Raw genomic sequence first — 24,365 nt, 5'->3', positions numbered from 1 at the left:
GGATTGCCAGGAACCTGCGAACGCTCTCAGCAGGTGTTCCGCCCCTCACGGGTCCAAGGTTCCCCTCCCCCAGCCCGTCCTCGAGCTCTCGCAGCCCCTCCCGGGCCGGCCCCTACGGCTTTTCCACGTGCCCCTCAACTCCGACGCCCCCTCCCCCACGGACCCCCAGTCTCCTCCGGTCTCGAGGAGTCTCGCGGCATTTCCCGGGGCGTGAGCCGAACCGCCGCGGGTAAGGGGGCGACCGCGCGGAGCCGGGTCCCTCCGGAGCCTCAGCCGCAGGGACGCCCCCGGCGCCAGCCCCGGCGCGGCTCGCGCCCCGCCCCACTGCGGCCCCGCCCCACTGCGGCCCCGCCCCGCCCCCGGCCGCGCGTCCTGGGCAGGCGGAGCCGCAGGAGAGCATCGCGGCAGCGGTGACGAGAGGAGGAGGGGAGAGCGGGCGGCGCGGCCGCGGCTGCCGGGCGCTGGGCTGGGCGGCGCTTTTTTTTTTTTTTTTTTTCGCAATTTCCACTCGCGGGGAGCAGGAAACCCGGCGCAGCCGGGCGCAGCGGGCCGCGATGCAGCAGCAGCAGCAGCAGGAGTCGCCCCGGGGCAGCAGCGGCAACAGCAGCAGAGGCAGCAGCGGGCGGCGCTGAGCCGCCGCCACCGCCGCCGCCACCGCCGCCACTGCCGCCACCGAGGAAGAAGCCGGCCCAGCCGCCGCCGCGTCCCGACCCTCGCGCTCCGATCTCTGCGCCCCGACCCCGGCGCCCCGATCCCCACGCTCGCCTCCGCCAACTTTCACGCTGCCTCGGCGGCCCGGCCCGGTTCGACGCCAATGGGTGAGTAGGGGCTGCCTGCGCCGGGCGCCCACCTCGATCGGGGGCGGCGCGCCCATCCCGGGACCGTGGAGCCAGGGAGGGCGCCCCGGGGACAGGGCCCGGGCGGGTGACGCCGCGGTGGGTGCCCTCGCCTGACTAGCGCACTCCCACTCTCTCCCACTTGCGCCCGTGTCCCTGACGAGCCCGTGCGCGCGCCGACAGGAGCCCGCGGGGCCCTGGGCGGAGGATCGCGGGGGCAGCTCCCGGGCGGCTCGGGCTTAGGGATGCAGGGGGTGTGGTTGGCTTTTCGGGTGGGCGGGGAGAGTTTTGTCTTGGCCATTTTCTCATCCAAGCGCGTCCTCCTCTGCGTTGCGGACGCAGGTACCCAGACCTAGTGGGCTCCGGCCCTGCGCGGGGCTCCCGGTGCCCGCCTGGCCCTGCAGGGGGTGGGGTGGGGAGCCGGAACCTCTGGGGCTCCGGTGTCGCGGGGTGGGGGTGGCGGCTGGGTCTCTTTTGCTGGGGGCTGACGGGGATTGGAGGGGGGGTGGGGCGGGAAACGCCCCAGTATCCCGCCTGGCGCTGCTCCTTTGGGGACCCCTTTCCTCCTGCCCTGACCCCGTCTCTGCCTGCTTTCCTTCAGCCTGGCCAGCTCTCAGCTCCGGGATGCTCAAAGGCCACTTCCCGCCCCCTCCTCTAAGTCTGCAGGATCCGGGAACTGGAAATGGTGGGCCAGTCCTTGATTCCCTGGGGAAACATCACTTCCAAGTAGGCAGCTAAACGTAGGCCCCCCTGGGTTCCCACTTGCTGTGGACTCCGGAGTACTGGAACCAGCACCCATCTGACCAGAGGATCCGACACTCTATTGGGTGGAGGACTTGTGATCAGCTGGGCTGTTACATGTTTGGTGTACCGTTTGTCATGCCCCCTGCAGATTATTTTCGGGTGTTTCTAGGCCAAGCATAGGAAGGCTGCAGATTATAACAGATCCCAATAAAGTGAGACCTTTGTGGGTTCAGTTACAGTAGTAGGAAAGTCAGTGGTAGGCGAGTGGTCAGAGGATGCTCAGGAAGACAGAAGCCTGCAAAAGGGGAGGCTTAACCCCGTCAGCTGTTGACAGGCAAAGTTGAAGTCTCGTTGGTGGTCATTTGTCAAAATGGTTTTCCGGAGTGCTGGTGATCTGATGGCCTCTCGCCTTCAATGTCACTTTTTCCACTGTGCCCTCCTCTCATCTCCGTGCCACCCGCAGTCTAAGTTTGTTCCTCTGCCCTGTCTCATCTGGCAGCTTCTCCTTTTTCCCTAGCAGTCTAACATGGTTAACATTTTCCTCCCCCGCCTGTACACTCACTGACCACAGGGACAGTGCTGCGCTGCACCGTTTTGCTCGGCACTGTTTTCTTTGGTGCCTGGCACTGAGCAGGCCCCAAATACTTACTGAATGAGTGAGGGCCACCAACACCTCCTACTTGGTGGAAGACAAAGCAAGTTCTCCAGCCCTTGTGTTGCTTTGGCCCCTGGTGAAGTGGTACCGTTCCTTGACAAAGGTACTTTTTGAAAGCACGCAGGTCATTTTTGGCATGGATTGATTTCCCCGGGGGTGACCAAGATTGCTGTTTACTCACCTCTTATGTTGGGTGGGTCACTGAGAGGGTGGGACACAGAGAGGAGGTTTGATGCAAATGTCTTCTCCCATGGCCAGAAGGTGGGAAGAAGGGTGCGTGCTGAATTCTGCTTTATATAGCTCAGTGCGAGGGGGGCATTGAGTCCCTGCTGGATGAGAAACAGACCTGTTTATCATACAGGCCTGAACTATTTGCATTTTCAGAGTCACCTAAGAAAATTAGAGAGTACGTCTATGGTTCATTGTCTTTGGGGCTTAATCATTTTTATTGTAACCAGTGGTAGTGGGGGGGGGTGGGGAGGCAGAAACTGATTTTTGTGAATTTCAGGAGTTAATACCTAGAGGTGATAAGATTAAAATGAATGTCTGCTTCACTGTGTTGTTCAGGGTGAGATTGAGGGTGTTTGTGGCCGAATATCAGCTGCTCTTTCTGTGGGCATCTTTAGCATTCTTTGTGAATAGTACAGGTATTTAACAGGTGCTTCTGTGTCTCCCGACAGCACCAGGGTTCTATGTGCACACATAGAGGCATGCCTCCTTTCTCTCTGCTCTGTTTTCAGGTTTATCCAGTGTATCAATTTGATACATTTATATTCTTACCTGGCCTGGTAATGGTTTTTCTGCTGACGGAATAACACAATAAAACTGTGTCATATAATCTTTGATTTGAACAAAAACTGAAAAGTATCAAATCTCTAACCCTGAACTGAAGTGGGCTGGTTTAAGTGGCATTTTAGGAAAGCCCACCAGAACGCGTCCTGTGAACTTGCTGGGAGATGCCTATGGTACCAGACACGGGGAAAGCCTCTTATAATTACAAGTGCACAGATGACCCGAATCTGAGTAGTGAGGGATTTGCAAGCCTAGCAAATGACGTCTGCTTAAAGAATTCCTGAGTAACACCAAAGTTGGGATGGTTTTTAGCAACGAAATGGATGGGTGGTAGAATGCTTTGTGCCCGACCAGAGGTAAAATGAATGTAACCTGTTGGCTTCCACAAACAAGTCTTGAGTTGGTAAAGGAAGAAAAGGCTCCCATTTCACTGTGCGTGACCTTTACCCCTCATGTCCATCTCGGCATGAGCAAAACTCCCCTGTTGTCCTGGCTGCCCAGATCCTGGTGGTTGCTTCTCTTACCCCTTCAGTTCTTTTTGCATTACTGACATTCTCTCATCGACTCTTGTGTTTGTCATTGTTTTAAAGTGTGTCCCATACAGTGGTCAGCATTTGTCCATTTACCCATTCACCCAGTGTTTATTGACCCTCTGCTTTCTGCCAGGCACTGTAATAGGAACAGGTGCCCAGCACACATAGGCCTGCCAGCGTGGGCTTCCCGGGCTGGTGGAGGGCCACCTGAATGTAGTGCTCCTGGCACACTGGCATGTAACTAAAGGCCTGGACGGAGCTTGTGAAAGAAGAGTAGAGAAGGGGGCCAGTGCTGTGGCACAGCAGGTTAAGCTATCGCCTGCAATGCCAGCATCCCATATGGGCACTGGTTTGACTCCTGGCTGCTCCGCTTCCCATCCAGCTCCCTGCTAATGCGCCTGGGAAAGTAGCAGAAGATGGCCCAAGTGCTTGGACCCCTGCCACCCATGTGGGAGACCTGGAGGAAGCTCCTGGCTTTGGCCTGGCCCTGCCCTGGCAGTTGTGACCATTTGGGGAGTGACCCAGCAGATGGAAGCTCTCTCCCTGTCTTTCTCTGTAACTCTGCCTTTCAAATAAGTAAAATAAGTCTGTTTTTTTTTTTTTTTTAAGAGTAGCGAAGGAAATCTGACTTAGGCGGGTGTGGGAAGGACGGCGCCTTTGAGGAGGTTGTGCTTGCACAGATCTGAGGGTTGAGTATGAGCCAGCACTGCCCTCCAGCCACCCACCCCCAGGAGCACACCCAGATAGAACGAGCCCGCTTTGCTTCTCCTTGTGTCAGGCAAAATGCACACCTTGGTAACCGAGGGGCCTCTCAGCGATACCGTGGGAGTGAGGCTGACCTGGAGGCTTTGCCCCTAGGTGGGGAGTGCTGGGGAGCGTTTATGGAAACTGGGCGATGCTCGTGATGGGAGGCCGGGGATGAGTCTGCGCTTGGGGGTGTTGACAGATGCTCTCTCCAGGCAGGCTGAAGCCACGGCTGGTAAAGAAGCGACTGTCACTCGCGCCAGCCAGGACTGGGGCAGGTGTGGCCACTTAAGTGGTTTGGACAAGGTTCATGCTTTGCCCACGATCAGCCAGGATTACGGAGAGGTCTTGTTTGTGTGTTGTGCCATCCTGGGCACAGGCTGGCCGCTCCTGATGTGGACACCCTGGGCAGTTGTTTCTGTTCAACGGGGCACCCAGGCCCAGCTGTGAGTGCCCGGCCAGCTCCTGGGGGGCGGGGCTGCTTTTCTCTTTCTCTGAATTAAGTGATGAGAGGGGGCAGGGAGCAGAAGGTGGTGGAGATGAGAATGGCTTTCTAGGTATATTCTGGGGCAACTTCCTTAATGTGAGTCAGTCCTAGTTTCTGACTGTTGTTCAACAATACACAAAACGACAACTAAAATGCTCCACCAGGAGGTGAGGTACAGAGTACCACGGAGCAAGCTGCTGAGAGCCAAGAAGTCAGGCAGAAGGTAGTCAGTCCTTGAACCCTTACGGAGTTAGAGAAGGAGAGCCTGCCTCTGATACAGTGATGCACAACGTGGTCCTTTAGGGATACGCGTTCTCCAGCCCCTCCCAGCAGAGCTCCTCAGTCAGGAGCTGTGGGGGGGGGCAGCAATCTGCATATTAATGAGCCCTCCGTGGTGTGGTTCTGCTGTAAGGTCCTTCCTTTACAGGTGAGAACCGGGGGTGCACACGTGCACGAGGCATTCAGAGCACGAACCAGGATGCTGTCAGCAGTGACACAGGACCTTAGAGGAGGAGCAAAGTACCTGCCTAGTTCTAAACAAACCCCCCATGGAGTTCAGACGCTCCAGTGTTGCTTCTTTCTTGAATCTATTTCAAGCCACACCTCCAACACCTGGGCCTTGGTGACATGAATCAGCCCGGCTCCCTGTTAGTAACCTGGACCTTTACCTAACTGCAGCCCTTGTCACCATCCTTTTCTCTCCATCTTCTTTAGAAAGGACTTTAACGAAAAAGATTTATTTACTTATTTGAAAGGTAAAGTTGCAGAGAAGGAGAGATATATAGAAAAATCTTCCAACCACTGGTTCACTCTGCAAATGGCCACAATGGCCAGGGTGGGCCAGGCTGAAGCCAGGAGCCAGGAGCTTCTTCCTGGTCTCCCACGTGGGTGCAGAGGCCCAAGGACTTGGGCCATCTTGTGCTGCTTGCCCAGGTGCATTAGCAGGGAGCTGGATTGGAAGTGGAGCAGCCAGGACTCAATCTTAATCTGCTGCACCACAGTGCGGCCCCTAAAAAGAAAGGACTTTGAAAATATGTTGTTAGCGTTTCTAGGATTTCTGATATTTTCATGATTTTTGACCTGGTACTCATATTCATTTCTGATTGCTGCTCTAACAGACTATCACAAACTTGGTGCATGTGTATTATCTGTCACTGGGCTAAAAATGAAGGTATTGACACGGCTGCATTCCTCCTGGGGGCTCCAGGAGAGAATCCCTTTCCTCGGCTCGCCTGGCTCCCAAGGCTGCTCGCATTGCTGTGGCCTCTTCCTCAGCCTTGAAGGCCAGCAATGGCTGGCGAGGTCTCTGTCGCATCACAGCACCCTGACGCTGACTTCTCCGCCCCACCCTTCTGCATAGAAGGACTCTTGTGATGATATTGGGCCGCCGGGGATCATTCAGGATAAGCTCTGCGTCTCGAGGTTAGCCCATTTGCAATCAGTGCCCCTTTGCCAGGGAACCTACATGTCAGCAGGTTCTAGGCATTAGGGTGTGGCCATCTGGTGGGAGGGATTCATCATTGTGTCTATACACTGCCCCGTAGTGGACAGGTCTTTCCCTAGTTTCTTCTGGGTTACCAAGTGTCTCCTTGGAAAGATTGCATTTTTGGTTTTAAATTTAGATTTTAGAAGTTTCTTAATAAAGGCACCTGCTGTGGTTTGAATGAGTCCTCCCCAAAGCTCATGTGTGGGAAACTTAACCCCAGGTCTTTGGGAGCTTATTAGTATAATATGAGGTCGTGAGCAGGGGGCCCCACAATGACATTAGTCAGTGGCTTTCTGAGAAGAGCAAGAGAGAGCCAGGCTTGCATGCTTGCTGGCTCCCCATGCAGTGCCTTCCAGCCTGTTGCGATGCAATAAGAAGCCCTCACTGGATGCCAGCACTATGTTCTTGGACTCTCCAGACCCCAGAACCATGAGCCAAGTAAACTTGTATTTTTTTTTTTAAGATTTATTTATTTGAAAATCAGAATTACACACAGTGAGAGGAGCAGCAGAGAGAGAGAGGTCTTCCATCTGCTGGTTCACTCCCCAACTGGCCACAACAGACGGAGCTGCGCCGATCCGAAGCCAGGAGCCAGGAGCCAGGAGCTTCTTCTGGGTCTCCCACGTGGGTGCAGGGGCCCAAGGACTTGGGCCATCCTCCATGGCTATCCCAGGCCACAGCAGAGAGCTGGATCAGAAGAGGAGCAGCCAGGACCAGAACCGGCGCCCATATGGGATGCCGCGCCTCAGGCCAAGGCGTTAACCTGCTGCACCACAGCACCGGCCCTAAACTTGTATTCTTTAGGAATTACCGTGTCTCAGGTATTTTGTTATTGCAACAGAAAGAGGACTGGGATGCTACCTGGAAGTTAGACCTTGCCCTTATTTATCCTCTTCTCTTTCCTCTCCACTTACACTTGCTGGGACTGCTGGCCTCTGGCACTGTTCCTGCTGCGGTCACCCATCTCAGACAGGCGTCTTTGACGTAGCTGTGGCTTTGAGACTGTGCAGACTGTGGGCTTTTCTTGGCTTCTCGGCCACCCTATTTACTTCCAATTTCTGCTACTGCTCCTCTCTCCGTTGCTAGTTCTCCCTCTGTCTGCCTCTGGGACACTGGTATTCCTGGTCCTCTTGATATTTAAAGTGTGCCCTGAGTGATCTCTACCACTTGGCTGACTCCCGTGGCCCCTCTGAGGATCTGGCCGCAGTCTTGGTCTCTGTCTTGAGCTGAGGCCCTATCCATGCAGCGAGAGAGGGGACTTCAGTCGTGTGATTGTTGTGTCCCTGTGCCCAGCACATGCAAAGCCTGAAATTGCCATTGGTTGAGCTGATTTTCCTTCGTAACCTCCCGACTCACTTCCCCTGCACATGCCTCAGACACCTCGAACGGGGTGTGTGGCACACTCAGCGCAGGGTCCTCCTGCACGAAGGCTGTCCTGCTTCTGTGACGGCCAAGTTTGCTGAGGGTGTCACCATCTTGGCTGCTGCTTCCGTGGTTGCTCTGCCGTTTGCCTTGCTGCTGCTTTTCCCCCTCTCTCAGCCCCTTTCAACCTGCAGTCAAGCCCCAGATATTTCTGGAATTACCACTGTGTGGCTTTCTGCAAATGCTGCACAGTCTGAATGCCTTAGCAAAACCTTCGCTCGTGCAGGCCTCTGAGCCTGCGACCCCCGCCTCTCTCTAAGGGGGACAGGTGCCATCGTCTTCTGTCTGCATTGCGGCTGTAAGAGCTCCCTGCAAAGCCAAGGGCTGCAAACAACACAGATGTGTCTTTGTCCAGTTGTGGAGGTCACAAGTTCAAAGTGGGCTTTACTGCATTGGTGTCAAGATGTCAGCAGGGCCGTGTCCCTTCTAGAGGCATCCACCTCCTCTCCTTGTCCTGCTTCTAGAATCTGCTTGGGCTTCCTTGGCTCACGACCGCATCGCTGCGGCCTCTGCATCCGTCCTCACATTTCCTTCTGGCTAACCCTGACGCTGGTGCCTGTTGTGTTGTATTGGTCCCACCTGGAGAACCTGGACAACCCTCCTCTCCTGCGGAGCCTAAGCTTGATCACACCTGCCAAGTCCCTTTTGCTACATAAGGGGACGTCGTCATAGGTTCCTGGATTAGGATAGAGATGTCATCTTTTGAAGCCTGCTCCAAAGGTTGCTGTCCCAGCACCAGTTCGTCTCGTATGAAGTATGTGCACCTCTGACCGGATCGCCTCGACTCCATTGGCCTGACCTTTTTCCTGGCGAACAGTGGGTGCCATATGGTTTTTTTTTTTTTTTTAATTTTTAAGTGTTTTATTCAGTGAGAGAAATGCGCAGGAAAGGGAGGGCTTTAATTAGGGGAGAAAGAAGTCTCGAAGCTAAGTCGGGGTGGTGCATGTAAACAAATGAGTTTACTCACTGACCCTTTCACCCAAGTGCACTTACTACTTGTGATTCTGTGAGGCCATGGGCTGCCCGGAGTGTGTGTGCGGTTTCCTAAGGCCCCCTGGCCTGGGCAGAGTGTGCTTAGCAGCTCTGTTTGCCAGCAGCTCGTGGTGGCCCTTAGTCCCAGGGGCTCCACAGACAACTGCAAGCTTCAAGACAGAAAATTCTCCCCCGCGCTGGTCTCAGTCAGGGGCAGTTCTTCTCCCAGGAAGGCCTTTGATGATGTCTGAAGGCCTTTTGGGCTTGTCCCGGTGGCTCAGTCTGTTGGCACGTAGTGGGCAGAGGCTGGGGACACTGCTAAATACCCGGCAGTACACAGGACCGCGCCCACAGCAGTAACCTGGCCCCGAATGTCAGCCCCGCGGGGGCTGAGAGGCCTGCTCCGAGGGCTCCTCGGGGGCTTGTGAGTTAGCTCACTTGGCTGAAGCCCCGTCTCCTTCCTGCACTGTCTGACTTTATCTGGAGCACGAGGTTTCCTTCTGTAGCCACAGTCTTCATTTTATGAATGAACGTAGCAGTCACTGGAGAGCAGGACTCTTTCACTGTTCGGTTGCATCTAAAGTGTCTTTACACAACTGTCCCTTCTCTTTGTGCCAGGACCCGAGTCGTTCACGTGGGGAAAGGTGAGGCCTTTGAGGCCTAACCTTGTTCAAACTTGCTTCTCGCATTGCTCGCCTCCCCTAATGTTTTGCCTTCTAGGGGGATGTATTTCTGTCTGGATCCTTCTGCCACTCACATGTCGGTCTCTGGAATCGAGTGAGGGAAGGGTCTTTGGCAGCCATGGCCCATGCCCTCAGAGGTGACACAGACTCTGAGAGGCAGAGTGACCGCCTTTTTGTGTGGAAAACCAGCCCTGCCCAACCTGTGAAGGTGCTTGGGAGCCAAGTTCCCGCTCCCCCGTGAGGCTGGTGCCACAGGCTCTTTTCCTAGGAAGATTTTTTAGCAACTGATTTGAGCTACAATTTACATACCATACAGTACGCCCATTTAAAGTGTGCAAGTCAATGACTTTGATAGATTACATTAATACTTTTAAAAATTATGTATGAAGTATATACATATGTAAAATTTTCCATTTTAGCCATTTATACATTAAGTATATATATAATTTTCCATTTTAGCCATTTTTAAGTGTACAAGTCAGTGATACTGAGTATATTCATAATGGTTTGCAGCCATCAGCACTTTCTAGGTCCAAACCATTCTTTTTTTTTTTTTTTTTAACTTTGAGAGTTGGAGTTACAGACAGTGAGAGGGAGAGAGAGAAAGATCTTCCCTCTGCTGACTCACTCTCCAAATGGCCGCAAGGGCCCGAGCTGGGCCGATCCGAAGCCAGGAGCCAGGCGCCCCCTCCCGGTCTCCCACATGGGCGCAGGGGCCCAAGGACTTGGGCCATCTTCCACTGCCCTCCCAGGCCACAACAGAAAGCTGGATCAGAAGTGGAGCAGTGGGGACTAGAACTGGCACCCACATGGGATGCCAACAACGCAGGCAGAGGATTAATGCATTGCGCCACGGCGCCGGCCCCTCAGACTATTCTTATCACCCCTCCCTGGTAAGTCTCTAACCTGAAGATAAGGGTCCCTGTCTCCTGGGGGGTCTTGGACATGCCAGGTTATTTGGACAACACTGGGGAAGCACAGGAGTCCCAATAGAGTGTACAAAGGGCTATAGGAAAGGAGGGAGAGTGGCTTTGCTGTTTTTCAAAGATGTTTTTCGTCCGTGTTTCCTTTGGGAGCCCCTTCGTTTTTGCTTTCCCTCTTCAAACACCTTCTGCCCTGTGGGGGAATTTTGCATTTCCTCTTACATCCCAGAACATCCCAGAGTTAGTTGCTTGGGTGACTTCCTTGGCAATGACTGAAACTCATTAAGAATGTTTGAGAGGCCCGTGTTGTGGGGCAGCTCTGCTTCCAATCCAGCTCCCTGCTAATGCGCTTGGGTAGGCAGCAGATGCTGACTCAAGTATTTGGGCCTCTGCTTAGCCACCTGGGAGACCAGGATGGAGTTCGTGGCTCCTGGCTTCAGCCTGGCCCAGCTGCTGCTGCTGTTGAGGAAAGAGAAGATCTCTTTCTCTCTCTGTCTCTCCCCCACTCTGTGTAACTCTGCCTTTTAACTAAATTTCATTTTAAAAAGACTGAATCGTGGGAGACAATACTGCAATGCCAAACAGATTTCTTGAATTCACACACAGGATTGATGGCGGTTCATGTTTGTCCCTTACGTTGCTCTGCTGGCAAAGGTACACTGGCAACCTGATTGATTATGAGCACTTGGTTTTCAACTTGGTTGTTATTTTATAGGGAGATATCTTATGGTCCATTCTGTAATTTTCATTAGAAGATACTTAAAGAAAATTGCAGCTTGTGGATCTTAGCTCAGCGATAAACTTGTTTGTATTTAACCTTATAAAGAAAAAGCACTGAGAAGAAAAATCCTGTGATAGTTGTCATAGCTGAACTGCATTCAGTTGGCAAGAAAAGCCCCGAAAAGGCTCTCACTTACTCCCTTCTAGTGGCCAGAGAAGGGGTGGGGGCACCATAGGGGGGGTCTATCCCAAAGCCAGGGACAGAATGACGAGGTAAAAAGTGCGATCTAGTTCCTATCTCTGTTTCTTCCTGGCTTGGATTAAGTACCATAAATAGCTCAAAGCTCATTAATTACTTATTTTGCATAACAAATTCAAGTCCCTAAGCGCCAAAGTACAGTATGTATAGACAGTTTAAATTGCTATCTCCTTAAACTTCACCTTCTTACTAGTTGGTATGCAAACACCAGCTCTTGTGGTTTTTTTTCTGGACTGTTCTAGACTTGGGAGACTTGGGGCCAAGTTCTAGGTCTGTTCCTCTGGGGCTGCACCAGTTTTAGCCATCACATGCCACCTCCCTGTGTGAAAAGTCTTTAATTAGCTTAGCATCTTGTCTAATTATTCCAAGTGGTTCTTATTTTCATGCCTGGAGCTAGGTGGAGGGGCTCGACCCTTGATTGGAATGAAGACTGGAGAGGCCTCCCTTACTTTGTTCTCCCCTCCCCTTAGCCAGCTTCTCCTTGGCTCTCTTGTTTTCCTCACTGGACTGCTCTGGAAGCTGCCGCTCCTTGATGGTTTTACGTGCTAGCTTCTGCATGAAATTCCTTTGACATGGAGCGCTTGGTAAGTGGGCTTTGCCTTTCTCCTATTTTGATCATTAGAACAGACCAGCAACCCAAAACCTCCTGCACAACCTGAGCTAAGTGGGACAGCTTTTAACCACATATCCAGTGATTTCTCTCTGCCCCTCTGTTCTCAGTGAACTGTTAAGAGGGAGAACAGAGGTGTCAACCCAAAGATTAGTCTGTCCATGAGCTCATTGGTGCTACCTAAGGCAGCTTGGGCAAAGTGTCTGTTAATTGCTGGTGATTTTTGGCTTAATTGTTACCTTTGACTGTCAGAAAACAAATGAAAGGAAAATAATTGGCTTTGGGGTGGGTAGGAGGGGGAACGGGGGGGGTGGGCGGGTGTCACCAATTAAAGACAGGATTTGAAAGCAGGAAGCTGTTGGCTTGGCAAGGCAACTATAGCTGCCAGCCTGAGGAATTTTTCAATTTGTTTTGAAAGTTGAATTTTGGGACTAGGTTATCTGTCCACGTGACTCTAAGTTCAGCAGTGACAGAGAGTTCAGAAAGCCTCCTGGCCCCCACTGCCCTGGCCATGCAGGGCCCTTCCCCACAGGTGCTTGTCCAGTTTTTGTTCGGAGAGATTTCGTATGGAGGCCTGCAGCCAGTTGTCGTTCCCCTTCTCCCCTTCTCCACGCCGGCGTTGGTTGACGATGGGGGAGCTTCTGTCTGCTGGACTGTGCCTGCTGACGTGTACTGGAACTCTCTGCCTGGGACACCCCCCCCCCCCCCGTGCTGGAGGGACAGGTGGTTCTGGAAGGGATCTCTGGGAGACTTCCAGTGTATCCTGAGTCTCCGTGATCTGGGCCCTTGGCTGATAGAAACTTTGTCCGTGTAAGCCTCAGTTCTTAGCTGCGTTAGGAACTGGCTTCTCACACTCTCGTCTGCAGGAGAAGGAAGCCAAGCAGTGCCCACGAGCTGGAAAGGGGCTGTTTATCTTGGGTCCACCAGGGCAACCGAAGGGCGCCCACGGGAGGGATTGGAGGCAGGGATGGGCCAGAGCCTAGCGTGCCTCCTTGCCCTATCCCCGTCTTCTTCCTATGCAGCTGTTTGCCTGCACACGCCACGCAGTTGGCACATCCCAACTTCCCCTTCGTGAGATTCCAGGCCCATGACCCCATACCCAGGTGGTGGCTCCGGGCCCACACCCAGGGGCAGGGCGGTGCTCAGTTGCAGCCTTTGTGTACACGTGTTTAGGGGTGCTTGGAAGCTGCCAGCAGGAATGCCCCCGAGGTGTCCCTCGTGGAGGGCAGTGCTATGAGCTGCTGCCACCCCGGGGTTCCTTCTCTGCTTCCGAGACAGGGGTCACTTTTGCCCTTGGAGACCCTCAGTTGGGTCACTGAGGCAGTGGCCTGTCAAGTGCCACCTTCAGGGTCCTCGGGCTCTGTGATGACAGCATGCCGTGAGGGAAGGGTACAGCTTGATGTGTCTAGCTCTTTTAGGGAACCTGTGGCTTTTGAAGTAGAGGAAGAGATGAAGGCGTTGTGACAAACAGCCCGGCCTGGCGGCTGGGACGCTGGCTCTGGGAAGGCCCGGGGCTCCCCCTCTAATGTTGCCGGGCTGTCTGCCTCTCTCCCCCTTCCTTTTCTCCCCTTCCTGCCCTTGCCCCGCCCCCCCACCCCCCACTCCCACAACCTCCTTCCCCATCCTCAGTCCCACACTCCCCCCACCATCCTTCCCTCTTACCCTCTCCCCTCCTCTGTCCCTCACACTTACACCCCCATGCCCTGCGCCCTCTCTTCCCTCCCACCCCTTCCCCACAACTTCTCTTCCCCCCTCCCTAAGTTTTCCCTCCCTAGCAGCCCCTCCCTCATCTCAAAGCCATGCTGTCCACCCCTCCTCTCTCATTGACCCACACCCTTCCTCCACCTCCTCCTCTTCCACACTTCTCCCTCTTCCCCTCTTCCCCCCACACCTCCCCCTGCACTACCCCAGTCTCTTCTGTTCCCCGCCCCCAGCCCCCATCCCCCATCCCCCTCCACCTCTAGTTCCTCTTCTGTATCTTGTCACCCCAGTCCTCCCTCCCTTTTTGTCTCTCTCTCCTCTTTGCTTCCCCTGCCCCAGCTGCTCCCTCTGAACCCCTCATTGGTCCTCAGCCCCTCCTCCCTCAGCTCACACACACCCCCCATTTCTTCCTTTAAGCCCCTCTCACGGAGCGCCGCCCCTGTCTCACATTTTCCGCTGTCATCCCCTCCCTGCTGCTTTGCTCAGTGCACAGCCCGCTGAAGGCCAAGATGGCCGCGCGAGGACACCGCGAGGACCTGTGAGGTGCCGCCGGGGAAGAGGAGGCTGCTGGGCAGGGATCTGTACCCTGTGCCCCTGTTGACAGGGCTCCTCTGTCCCAGAGGGCGGGAAGAGGCTGGGACAGAGGGCAGTGGCACCAGGGGACCCTCCCCAGCCCACAGCAGGCCCCGGTCCCTTCAGGAACAAGAGAATGAAATTGAGCAGCCGTACAGTACCTTCATACAACCACTCTCAGTATGTTTGAGTATGTTTCTTTGTAGGCTTTCCATAGTAAACTTGTGGATGTAGGTAAACAAACATGTGTAATTGTATGTGCTTCCCTCACCCCCTCCTCCAACTTCATGGTTATCTCTAAAGCCGGTAGATTTTTGTAGGGGAATATTTGAGTTCACACCTCTGGCTTTATGGAACCATTTCTGCCATGTGTGTGGTTAGGCTGCTTCCATAATCTTAAAAGTAAAGGTGGGCTCCAGCGCTGTGGCATAGTGGGTAAAGCCACCGCCTGCAGTGTCAGCATCCCATATGGGTGCGAGTTCAAGTTGCGGCTGCTCCACTTCTGATCGCGCTCTCTGCCGTGGCCTGGGAAAGCAGTGGAAGATGGTCCAAGTCCTTGGGCCCCTGCACCCACGTGGGAAACCTGGAAGAAGCTCCTGGCTCCTGGCTTTGGATTGGCACATCTCTGGCCATTGTGGCCAATTGGGGAGTGAACCAGTGGATGGAAGGCCTCTCTCTCTCTCTTTGTGTGTGTGTGTGTGTGTGTGTGTGTCTGTCTCCTTCTCTCTCTGTGTAACTCTGACTTTCAAATAAATAAATAAATCTTAAAAAAAAAAAAGTAAGGGTGTGGTAGACATACGAGTATTTCTTCTCTGTCCCGTAAGGAAATCAAGTTGTAGGTAGGGTGTGGTGTTTTAGATCCATTCATTGTTTCCACAGATCCCAGATGACTGGAATGGCCCAGGGTGATGAGAGAGGAGGACAGAAGTCTAGTGTACACTGGCAGGGGCTTGCCCCCTTGTACTTGCTTTCTGGGTTTTTGTTTTTGTTTGTTTGTTTTAACTGGTAAGCATGCTAGCAGAGTTTATTGAAGAGAAATAATGAAGAGAGTTCACCTGACAGACCAGGCGGGCGTCTCAGTAAAGAGCTGAGTGGTGCTTTCAGTTTTAGTTCAAGTTTAGTTCATGTGGCTTCTCGTTCCCTCTGTATGTGCTTTGCATGTGCACGTGCGTGTGTGTGTGTAAGAGAGGGGGGGGTGTAACAGAAAGAGAGAGAGAGAGCGAACCCATTGCACACCTCTAAAGCGAACTGTATGGGGGCCTTTTGTGTTGAGCAGCCAGTGTGGCCCTATTCCATTGCACCATTTTGGCTGACAGTCGCTGGTCTCAAGTTCTGGTGTGAGGGAGGGGCGCACAGCGAAGGTGAAGCCCTTGGGAGTTTGCTTGTTTCCTCCTTCCTTCATGTCCCCTTCTCTCACCACCTGGCTGCCATTTAAAGGAATTTGCTTTCCCGGAACCATAAGGACAACTGTGTGTCCTGAAGTGACTTCCTATTTGGCTGAGATATGGGGCCAAGTCCTGTACTGACAAGGGAAAGGTCATGGCCATAGTAATCTTGTGGTTTTGTGTCCACATACACTCCCTAAACAATATGTTTATACAAAGCACCTTCAGAAAGCTCACAGAAAAATGCATGTTATGAAGAAACTATGCATGTGTTTCAAGTTTTTTTTGCATCAAAATAAACTTACCTTTTCATTCCATTTTTTTTTTAAGATTTATTCTATTTATTTGAAAGATAGAGTTACAGAGAGAGGTAAAGAGAGAGAGATCTTCCATCCGCTGGTTCACTCCCCGGATGGCCACAACGGCTGGAGCTGAGCCGATCCGAAGCCAGGAGCCAGGAGCTTCTTCCAGGTTTCCCACGTGGGTGCAGGGGCCCAAGGACTTGGGCCATCTTCTACTGCTTTCTCAGGCCATAGCAGAGAGCTGGATTGGAAGAGGAGCAGCTGGGACTAGAACCAGTGCCCATATGGGATGCTGGTGCTTCAGGACAGGGCTTTAACCCGCTGCGCCACAGCACTGGTCCCCCATTTTTTTTTCATGAGCTTTTGGAAGTCCCCTCATCGTTTCAAAGGCATTAGTAGGTACCGGTGGCAAAACCCCCAGGATGCAGGCTGAACAAAGCGTCTTGAAGCCTTGCCTTTAGGGAGTAGCACTTTCCTCAGTGGACACTGTGTGTGTTTACTCTTCAGCCACCAGGGGCTTGCCTACTGTCAGCTCACGTACTCGGCAAAAAAGCCTAGTTGAATGTTTATGATGCCCTATAGAAGGCAGTGGTAGTTAATACAAAGGGACTTCAAAAAATTCATGAAAATAGAATTTAAAATGAAGTTTACTTTGATACAAATCAAAATTTGAAACCAGGCATAGTTTTTTCTCATTTGCATTTTTCATGAATCTTTTGAAGACCCCTTATGTGTATCATGGACTTTCTCCCATTGTTACATGTTCATACTGTGGACATAACCTGAATCAAATTTGTAGGGCAAACAAAACAGTTGATTCAATCCTGCTGATTGGGATCCAATTCAGTTCAATTCTGCAAGTGTCTATTGAGTGCCTGCTAAGTGTAAGATCTGATAACCAGAGTAATTCACAGATGTCTCAAGTTTTACTCAGTGAAGCATTTTACTTGACTTTGGTTTCCCTAACTGAGAGCAGGCAGTGATGTGGTCATTTCATGAAGCACACAGTGGAATATGCGGAGAAACCCAGGGGTGTGTGTGTGAACAAGTTCTATTGAGGCGGAAAGAAAGGCACTCATTTTAGGAACACGCATCACGTGTTGGAAGCTCGCTTGCTGCGCTATACCCGTGTCTGGGCTGGCTCTGAAGCTCCTCGCTGGCGGTTTAGGGAGAGACAAAATAGAGCACAGGTTTCCAGTGAGTAATGCTGAAGTTCCCCTTGCAAGGGAGACATTGCCCAAGAAACTGTTCTGCCTGACACTTTTTGATGTCTACTAACTTAATTTATTTTTATTGTGATTAAAATATATGTAATATGAAATTTACCATTTTAAGCATTTACAATTTTTAATTTAATTTTTTATATTAGAGAGAGGGAGAGAGAGGAGGAATGAATCATCCATCCACTGATTGACTTTTCATATGCCTGCAGTAGTTAGGGCTGGGCCAGGCTGAAGCCAAGAGCCTGAAATTCAAGTTGCAGGGGCCCCAAGTGCTGAGCCATCGTGTGTGCCTCCCAGGATCCCCAGTAGTAGGAAGCTGTAGTTGCCAGTGGAGCTGGAAGCCACACCCAGAGACCATTATGCGGGATATGGGCATTCCAAGCAGCTTCTTAACTGCTGCGCCAAACAGCCACCCCCTGTGGCCGCTTTTCAGTGCGCGTTGCAGCGGCATTACCGTTGGTGTGCACCGGCACCGCCGTCCAGCTACAGGTCCTTTTCCTCCTCCCGTGCTGCGCTCCCTGCCGAGTCCTGGCAACCACCATTCTGTTTCTGCCTCGGAGAATCTGACGACTCTGGGTGCCTTCCATAGGTGAAATCATGCACTGTTTCTCCTTTTGTGACTGGCTTATTTCTTTGAGCATACTGTCATCAAAGCTCATTCATATTGCAGCATGTGTCAGCGTGTCATTCTTTTTTAATTGCCTCAAACTTTTAAGTAATAATGCTACTTGGAAAATACAGGCATTTAACTAGATATGAGGTACTTTTGCTTTTAGCGGATTTGCAAGTACAAACCTGAAATGAATTCACAAATTAAGTATAAATTGACTCATTAAGGTTCAGATCAACACTAATAGGAGACAGTATGATGTGCTTTGCAGATGCAGTCACCATCGGGTTATGCTGCAGGGCACACACTGCTTGTTGTTCTGTAGTCTTTTTTTTTTTTACAGTTTTTATTTAGTTCTTTTCATTTTGTATCTGAAGGGCAGAGAGGCAGAGATGAAGAAGAGGACAGAGAAAAATCTTCCATCCGCTGGTTCACTTCCTAGATGCCCACAACAACCAGGGCTGGGCCAGGCTAAAGCCAGGAGCCAGGAACTCTGTTCAGGTCTCCCCCGTGGATGGCAGGGGCCCAAGTACTTGAGCCATCATCTGCTGCCTCCCAAAATACACCTGAGCGGGAATGCTCAATCAGAAAGCAGAGGAGGGGCCGGCACTGTGGAATAGCGGGTAAAGCCGGTGCCGGTTCAGTCCTGGCTGCTCCACTTCCGATCCAGCTCTCTGCTGTGGCCTGGGAAAGCAGTGGAGGATGGCCCAAGTGCTTGGGCCCCTGCACCCATGTGGGGAACCTGGAGGAAGCGCCATGCTCCTGACTTCAGATCGGCATAGCTCTGGCCATTGCGGCCAGTTGGGCAGTGAACCAGCAAATAGAACACCTCCCCCCCCCCCCCCCCCCATCGCGCGCCTCTCCTCTCTCTGTGTAACTCTTTCATAAATAAATCTTAAAAAACAAAAAAGGAAAGCGGAGGAGCCAGGACTCAAACCAGGCACTCTGATATGGGATGTGGGCGTCTCAAGCGCCTACTTCAGCCCCTGGGCCAACACTTGCTTTGAGGTATAGTCTTTTGTGATCACTTGGTTCTTCCATCTCTTTTCTTTCTTCAGCCCACCACTCTGTGAACCTTGCCTCACATAGTTTTGTCGGGGGCCTTTTTATGTGGTGCTGGGTGTTAAGAGAGTTCTCAAAGCTGATATGATATTTGCTGTCATGTGCACAGCATCGGGCATCCTTACCAAATGTACAGCTGTGACTCCAGCCCTTGCTATAAGACCTCAAACATGGTGCACCCCATCTGTATCCCCTGTCTCCCTCTCCTAGAGGAATCCATAAGTCTTTTAAAAATCATCTTTCTCTTATTTTTTATAAAGATTTATTTATTTGAAAGGGGGAGAAGGGAGAGAGAGAGAGAGAGAGAGAGAATCTTCCATCCTCTGGTTCACTTCTCAGATGGCCACAGTGGCCAGGGCTGGGCTAAGCCAAAGCTGGGAGCTTCTTCCAGGTCTCCCACATGGGTGGTAGGGCTCAGACACTTGGGCCATCTTCGGCTGCTTTTCCCAGGCTGTCAGCAGGAAGCTGGATTGGAAGTGGAGCAGCCGGGGCATGAACTGGCACCCATATGGGATGCTGGCGTCTCAGGCAGTGGCTTAACCTGCTATTGCCATAACGCTGGCTTCAATATTTATTATTTTTAAAGAAAAAATGTTATCGTTTCTGTATCTGCCTCTTAAAAACATATTGTCTGATCTTGCTTGTTTTCAGTTTTAAAAATTGGGATTGAAGCTAAACAGAGACTCGTGACTTCCTTGTCGTCTCAAATTTGGCAGTTTACTTACTGTCCCAACCTGGTGGTATTCCATCATCCGAATATGGCACCGTGTCTTTGTCCTTTCTCCTGCTGATGGACTTTTCTGGTGCTCCCAGTTTTTTGTTATTATAAATGGCCTCCTATTTCCATTCTAGTAAATATGTATAGCAAAGAGTGGTTTTGCAGGGTTTTAAGTTGCTGAATTTCCGAAGTGGTTATACCAGCATATGTTCCCAGCAAGTGAATGAACGAACAAATTCATGAATGAAGATGCTAACACTTTGGTGTAAGGAGAGAGTGTCTGAATATTCAGCGTGAGAAGTGCCTGCCTAATGAATTTTCCAGATGTGTGTTCCCAGAGTGTAAACATTTCTGTTGCTCCCTGTTCCCGCCCATGTTTGATATCCCAGATGCACTGGGGCAGAGGCTGAACTCCTGTCACAGAGACCCCGAGGGGCACACCTGTCTCTGCCTCCCAGGCTCCTGCCTGCTCACCACTGGACTGTTCACGGTGGGCCAGTTGCTTTGTTCTGTAAGGTTGTCAGGCATCAGGGTCCCTCTCGTTGGCATGGTTGCAGCTGGTTCACAGCCCCAAGTCCACCTTCTAGTTTCATGGGAGGAAGTGGAGGCCAAGCAGCTTCCCCTTGTTAAGGATGTGACCTGGAAACTGCTTACGTCACTTCCACCCACACCCATGGCAAGAACTCAGCTACAGACTCGCCCTTCACTGCAGGCAAGGCTGGGGAAATGTCTTCTGCAGCTAGGCAGTCACGTGTTCAACAAGACCTGGGGCGTGGTTTCCTATTCTTGCCGTGGCAAGTTACTACAGGCTTCATGGCTTGGAACACACATCCATTAGTTTATAGACGTGCACAGTGGCTTGGCGGCGCTGAGTGCCTTTTCAGCTTCTAGAGGCCGCCTGCCTGCCTTGGCCCATGGCCCCTTCATTGCGTCACTGTCCTCTGCTTCCTCTATCACGTTGCCTTTTCTGGCTCGTCTGCTTCCCTCTTCCAGTATTTAAAGAACCCTTGATTACACTGGGCCCACCTGGCTCACCCAGGGCTTTCCCCCATCTCCGCATTCTTGCCTTAATCCCATCTGTAGCCCCTTTTGCCGTGGCAGGCAGAATCTTCACAAGGTTCCGAGAATTGGGCCTTGGTCATGTTTGGCGGGGGCATTAGTCTGTCACTGGGGGGGCTGCTGAGGAAGGAAGGGTTCTATTTCTAAAAAGAGGAAGGAGATAACGCTACTGGAGATAACTATCAGTTTCTTCTGTATCATATGACTGCATTTTTGCCAGCCTCATGGTTGTGGGTGTGTTTTAAGAATATTGGGTTGTCAGAGCTAGCGAACTTGCTGAAGACAGGACTTTGTTTTCTGGTACTTTGTGAATCTCATGGTTCAAATGCCTTAATACACGCAAAAACAAACTATATTTCTGAGTCCACATCCTCTTTCGGGAGTGATGAGTTCATAACCATTCTTTTGGTGAAGGGAGTGTCCAACCTGTTTTGCTCGAAGTTTCCTCATGGGAGCTCCTGGAGCCGCTAGCATTGCTGGGATTAAATGACATGGTCTACATTCAGATCCTGTCATGTAGTAGGGGCACATAGTGCACAGATACACAAGAATAGCAAAAGCCCACACTGTCATGCTGCGGCCAGAACCCCTTGTGCGATACACCCATATCTTGGGTTTCGTGCACACAGTAGGTGAACTAAGCGGACTCGCCTTTCCGAAGCCCTTTTGGCCTTCTGTTTTGTGTCGGGGGTGGCGGGAGAGGTTTTGAGGTGTGAGTGCTATGGACTGAATGTCTGCATCACTCCCCCCATTGATTCAGATGTTGAGGCCGCAGTGCTCAGGGTGGTGTTATTGGCGCTGGGCCCTTGTGGTAATTACAGGTTGGACTCCTTTAGACAGCTGGATTTAGAAATATGACTTTTTTCTACTATCGGTTGCTTCCTTGTGATACTTTGTCAAATTTCTGTGTGCTGACTTTGGCATGTGAAGTGGGAAACACTTTCTTTGGTGATGACCTAGGAGTCCATAGGGGCAGCAGCAGCAGAACTCATCAGTTCATTGCCAACCCTCTCCTGGGCACCTTCCCATGGCCTCCGTGGGCTCAGTCAAGTCCCTACCTAGTCTCTTCCCTCTGCATTGTCCTAGCCCTGTCTTGAAATCTTGGCTCTCAGCCTGGAACTGATGAATTCTTGCTTAGGAGGTGGAAGAGAACAGCACTCTTGACTAAAATAATTCATGCATGCAGCAGTTTCCATTTCACTTTCCTGGGGCTTATAAACAGGAGGAAACCACCAATCGGGGATGAGTTAGTTATTTTTGAAGGGGGATTGCAAGACGTCTTAGTTTGCTTTGCTCTACTTGCTCTGCTGGAAAATACAAGGCAATCCCATTTGTTGCATCCATCCAGACATCATTCCTTCTTCCCTTTGCACCCTCCCTTCCAATCCCTCACCCCCATGCCCGATGAAGCACAGGGGAGGGTCACTGCTTGAGGAGGAGGTCTGTGTGGATTCTGAAAGCCCCAGCAGGGACCGCAAGGGCCCACAGATCACACTCCATGAACGTGAGTTCCCCCACGCTCAGGCCAAGCGGGCCCTGCTGGTATCCCTCACTCACTTGTCTTGTTCCAGTGCACGTTGGCTATGGTCCGGACCATGTGAGAAACCTGCCTGAAGTCTTCCCTGCCATTGGCCCTGTCATGTTTTGGATGTACTTCTCTCTCTCTCTTTTTTAAGATTTTATTTATTTATTTGAGAGGTAGAGTTATAGACAGAGGGAGAGATAGAGAGAAAGGTCTTCCTTTCATTTGTTCACTCCCCAAATGGCCACAATGGCTGGAGCTGGGCCAATCTGAAGCCAGGAGCCAGGAGCTTCTTCCCGGTCTTCCACATGAGTGCAGGGGTCCAAGGACTTGGGCCATCCTCTACTGCTTTCCCAGGCCACAGCAGAGAGCTGAGTTGGACGTGGAACAGCTGGTACTAGAACCGGCACCCGTATGGGATGCTGGCGCTACAGGTGGAGGATTAACCCACTGTGCCACCACGTCAGCCCCTGGACATATTTCTCTCTTGAAAGATCTAAAGGGGGGCCTGCGCTGTGGCGTAGTGGGCTGAAACTCTGCCTGCGTTGCTGGCATTGCATGTGGCACCCCTTCTGGTCCCAGCTGCTGCTCTTCCCATCCAGCTCTCTGCTATGGCCTGGGAGAGCAGTGGAAGATGGCTCAAGTCCTTGGGCCTCTGCACCCACATGGAAGACCCGGAGGAAGCTCCTGGCTCCTGGCTTTGGATTGGCACGGCTCCGGCCATTGCAGCCATCTAGTGAGTGAACCACCGGGTGGAAGACCTCTCTCTCTGTCTTTCCCTCCCTCTGTCTGTGACTCTGCCTCCCAAATAAATTAATTAAATCTAAAAAAAAAAAGAGCTAAAGAAATGGGTAAAATGATTAGCGATGCTGTCCATAGGAAACTTTGGGCGGCGTGACAGCGTTAGTGCGTGGGCTCTTCTGTACGTGAGAGAATCTTCCTGTGGCCCTTGAGTGGTCATTAACAGGAATTTCTTTTGTGTTGAGTGTGCCAAGAGAAGACCCGATAGGCCCCGTGTGAACGAGTGCTCTGTGGCTCTGTGGCCAGGGCAGCTGGCCGGTGAGCTTGTGCCAGCGTCTCCTCCGAAGTGTCCCTGCCACGGCTCCAGCACGGAAGAAGTCTTCAACTGTCTCTTTCTGAGTTGTGGTCAGCTTTCAGGCTTGCCACACTTCCTCCTGAGTACGTAACGAAGCACGTCCGAGCATCCGAGCACCCTGCGTGGTGCAGAGCAGATGCTCGATGCAGGACCCAGAGGGAAGTATTCCCCCCTCCCCCCTCCCCCTGCCATGTTGGGTGTTTCTCTTCTTTTTCCCTCGTGTTGTACTCTCCACTTCAGCCTCAGCCAGTCCTCAGTGTTTTGCTCCAGGGCGCTTTCCTTTCTCCCTAGGGAGCAGTCCTCTAGAAAATGCCCTCTTGTGAAAACCAGAAAGTCTACGGTATTATGAATCGGCATCACCTGGCTTAGTATCGGCAAAGAGATTGCAGCACTGTGGTGGGTTCCACCCTTTGGAAGCCACTGGGCCGACCGGGGTGTTGGCTGTCTGCTTTGGTCCATGTGCGTACGCTCGTTTGGTATCCAGTGCACTTAGCACAGACAGTTCAATATTTTAATGCTCTCGTGCTTCGAGAATTGTAGGAACTGTATGCTCCTCCACAGGCAACCGAGATTTGCTAAAAAACAGAGCTTAAACGGCCCTGCTGTTCTGACATTGGGAATCATTGCCTTGTGTTTTAGGTTGACTTTGGTTAGCCCTAACTGCTTCCTTGCCCAGGCAATAGGAATCACTGCCGAGACCTGTGCGAGCTGGACCCTGTTAGGGTTTCCACCTTCACCCCCAGCTGGTTGGAAGCAGAAGCCGAAGCTGTTGAATATGGATGCTGATCTCAAAGTGGTTCCCTTTCTCTACTGCCAGCCCATCTATTGAAGAGGATTCTCTGTGTGGCTTTATGAAAAACACAAGAAAGGAGTGGCTTCTGGTTCTCTTGAGAATTTACGGCCCTGGCCAGAGAAGTACCCAGAAGAACAGACTGGAATAAAAAGCCTTTGGGATCATTGAATAAGAGCAGTGAGGCTCAGACCCACTGTGGGCTTTGGGTGGTCTGGAATGGAAACCACCGTCACCATATTTAGCTGCAGGTTGATACAGTCAGTGATAAGTGAGAACAGGCTCATCTTCCATTGCTCATTTCATAAGTAATAATCTCATTTTACTATCCCCATTCTTGCCCACCTTCAGTTACAGAAATAACTCTGAGTGGGTTTTCTTTTTAAAGATCTGTGTCAAGCAGATACCTCATAAAAATGGCACAGGCAAAGTGTTCTATTTAGAACTTGCCCTGTGAC

General features: G+C 51.9%; 1 protein-coding gene across 9 annotated transcripts in view; it reads left to right on the top strand.

Annotated features, from left to right (window-relative positions):
- Positions 1–384: 384 nt before the first annotated feature.
- The window catches only part of SH3KBP1 (SH3 domain containing kinase binding protein 1), a 378,310-nt gene continuing 354,329 nt past the window's right edge, over positions 385–24,365 (top strand). For 4 of the 9 annotated variants that reach the window (XM_070067166.2, XM_070067161.2, XM_070067163.2 and 1 more), the window contains exon 1: positions 503–818. In XM_070067166.2, coding sequence (XP_069923267.1) covers positions 815–818 — 4 coding nt within the window. In that variant the 5' untranslated portion in view covers positions 503–814. Of the gene's footprint in view, positions 819–11,726; positions 11,841–24,365 lie in introns of those variants that run through there. The other 5 variants (XM_070067164.2, XM_070067168.2, XM_089324878.1 and 2 more) reach the window with 5 other exon arrangements.

The sequence above is a fragment of the Oryctolagus cuniculus genome, chromosome X (assembly GCF_051225735.1).
Source record: "Oryctolagus cuniculus isolate XC-2025 breed Fujian yellow rabbit chromosome X, ASM5122573v1, whole genome shotgun sequence".
In the NCBI taxonomy this organism is placed as follows: domain Eukaryota; kingdom Metazoa; phylum Chordata; class Mammalia; order Lagomorpha; family Leporidae; genus Oryctolagus; species Oryctolagus cuniculus.
This window is presented reverse-complemented; position numbering and strand designations above follow the sequence as displayed.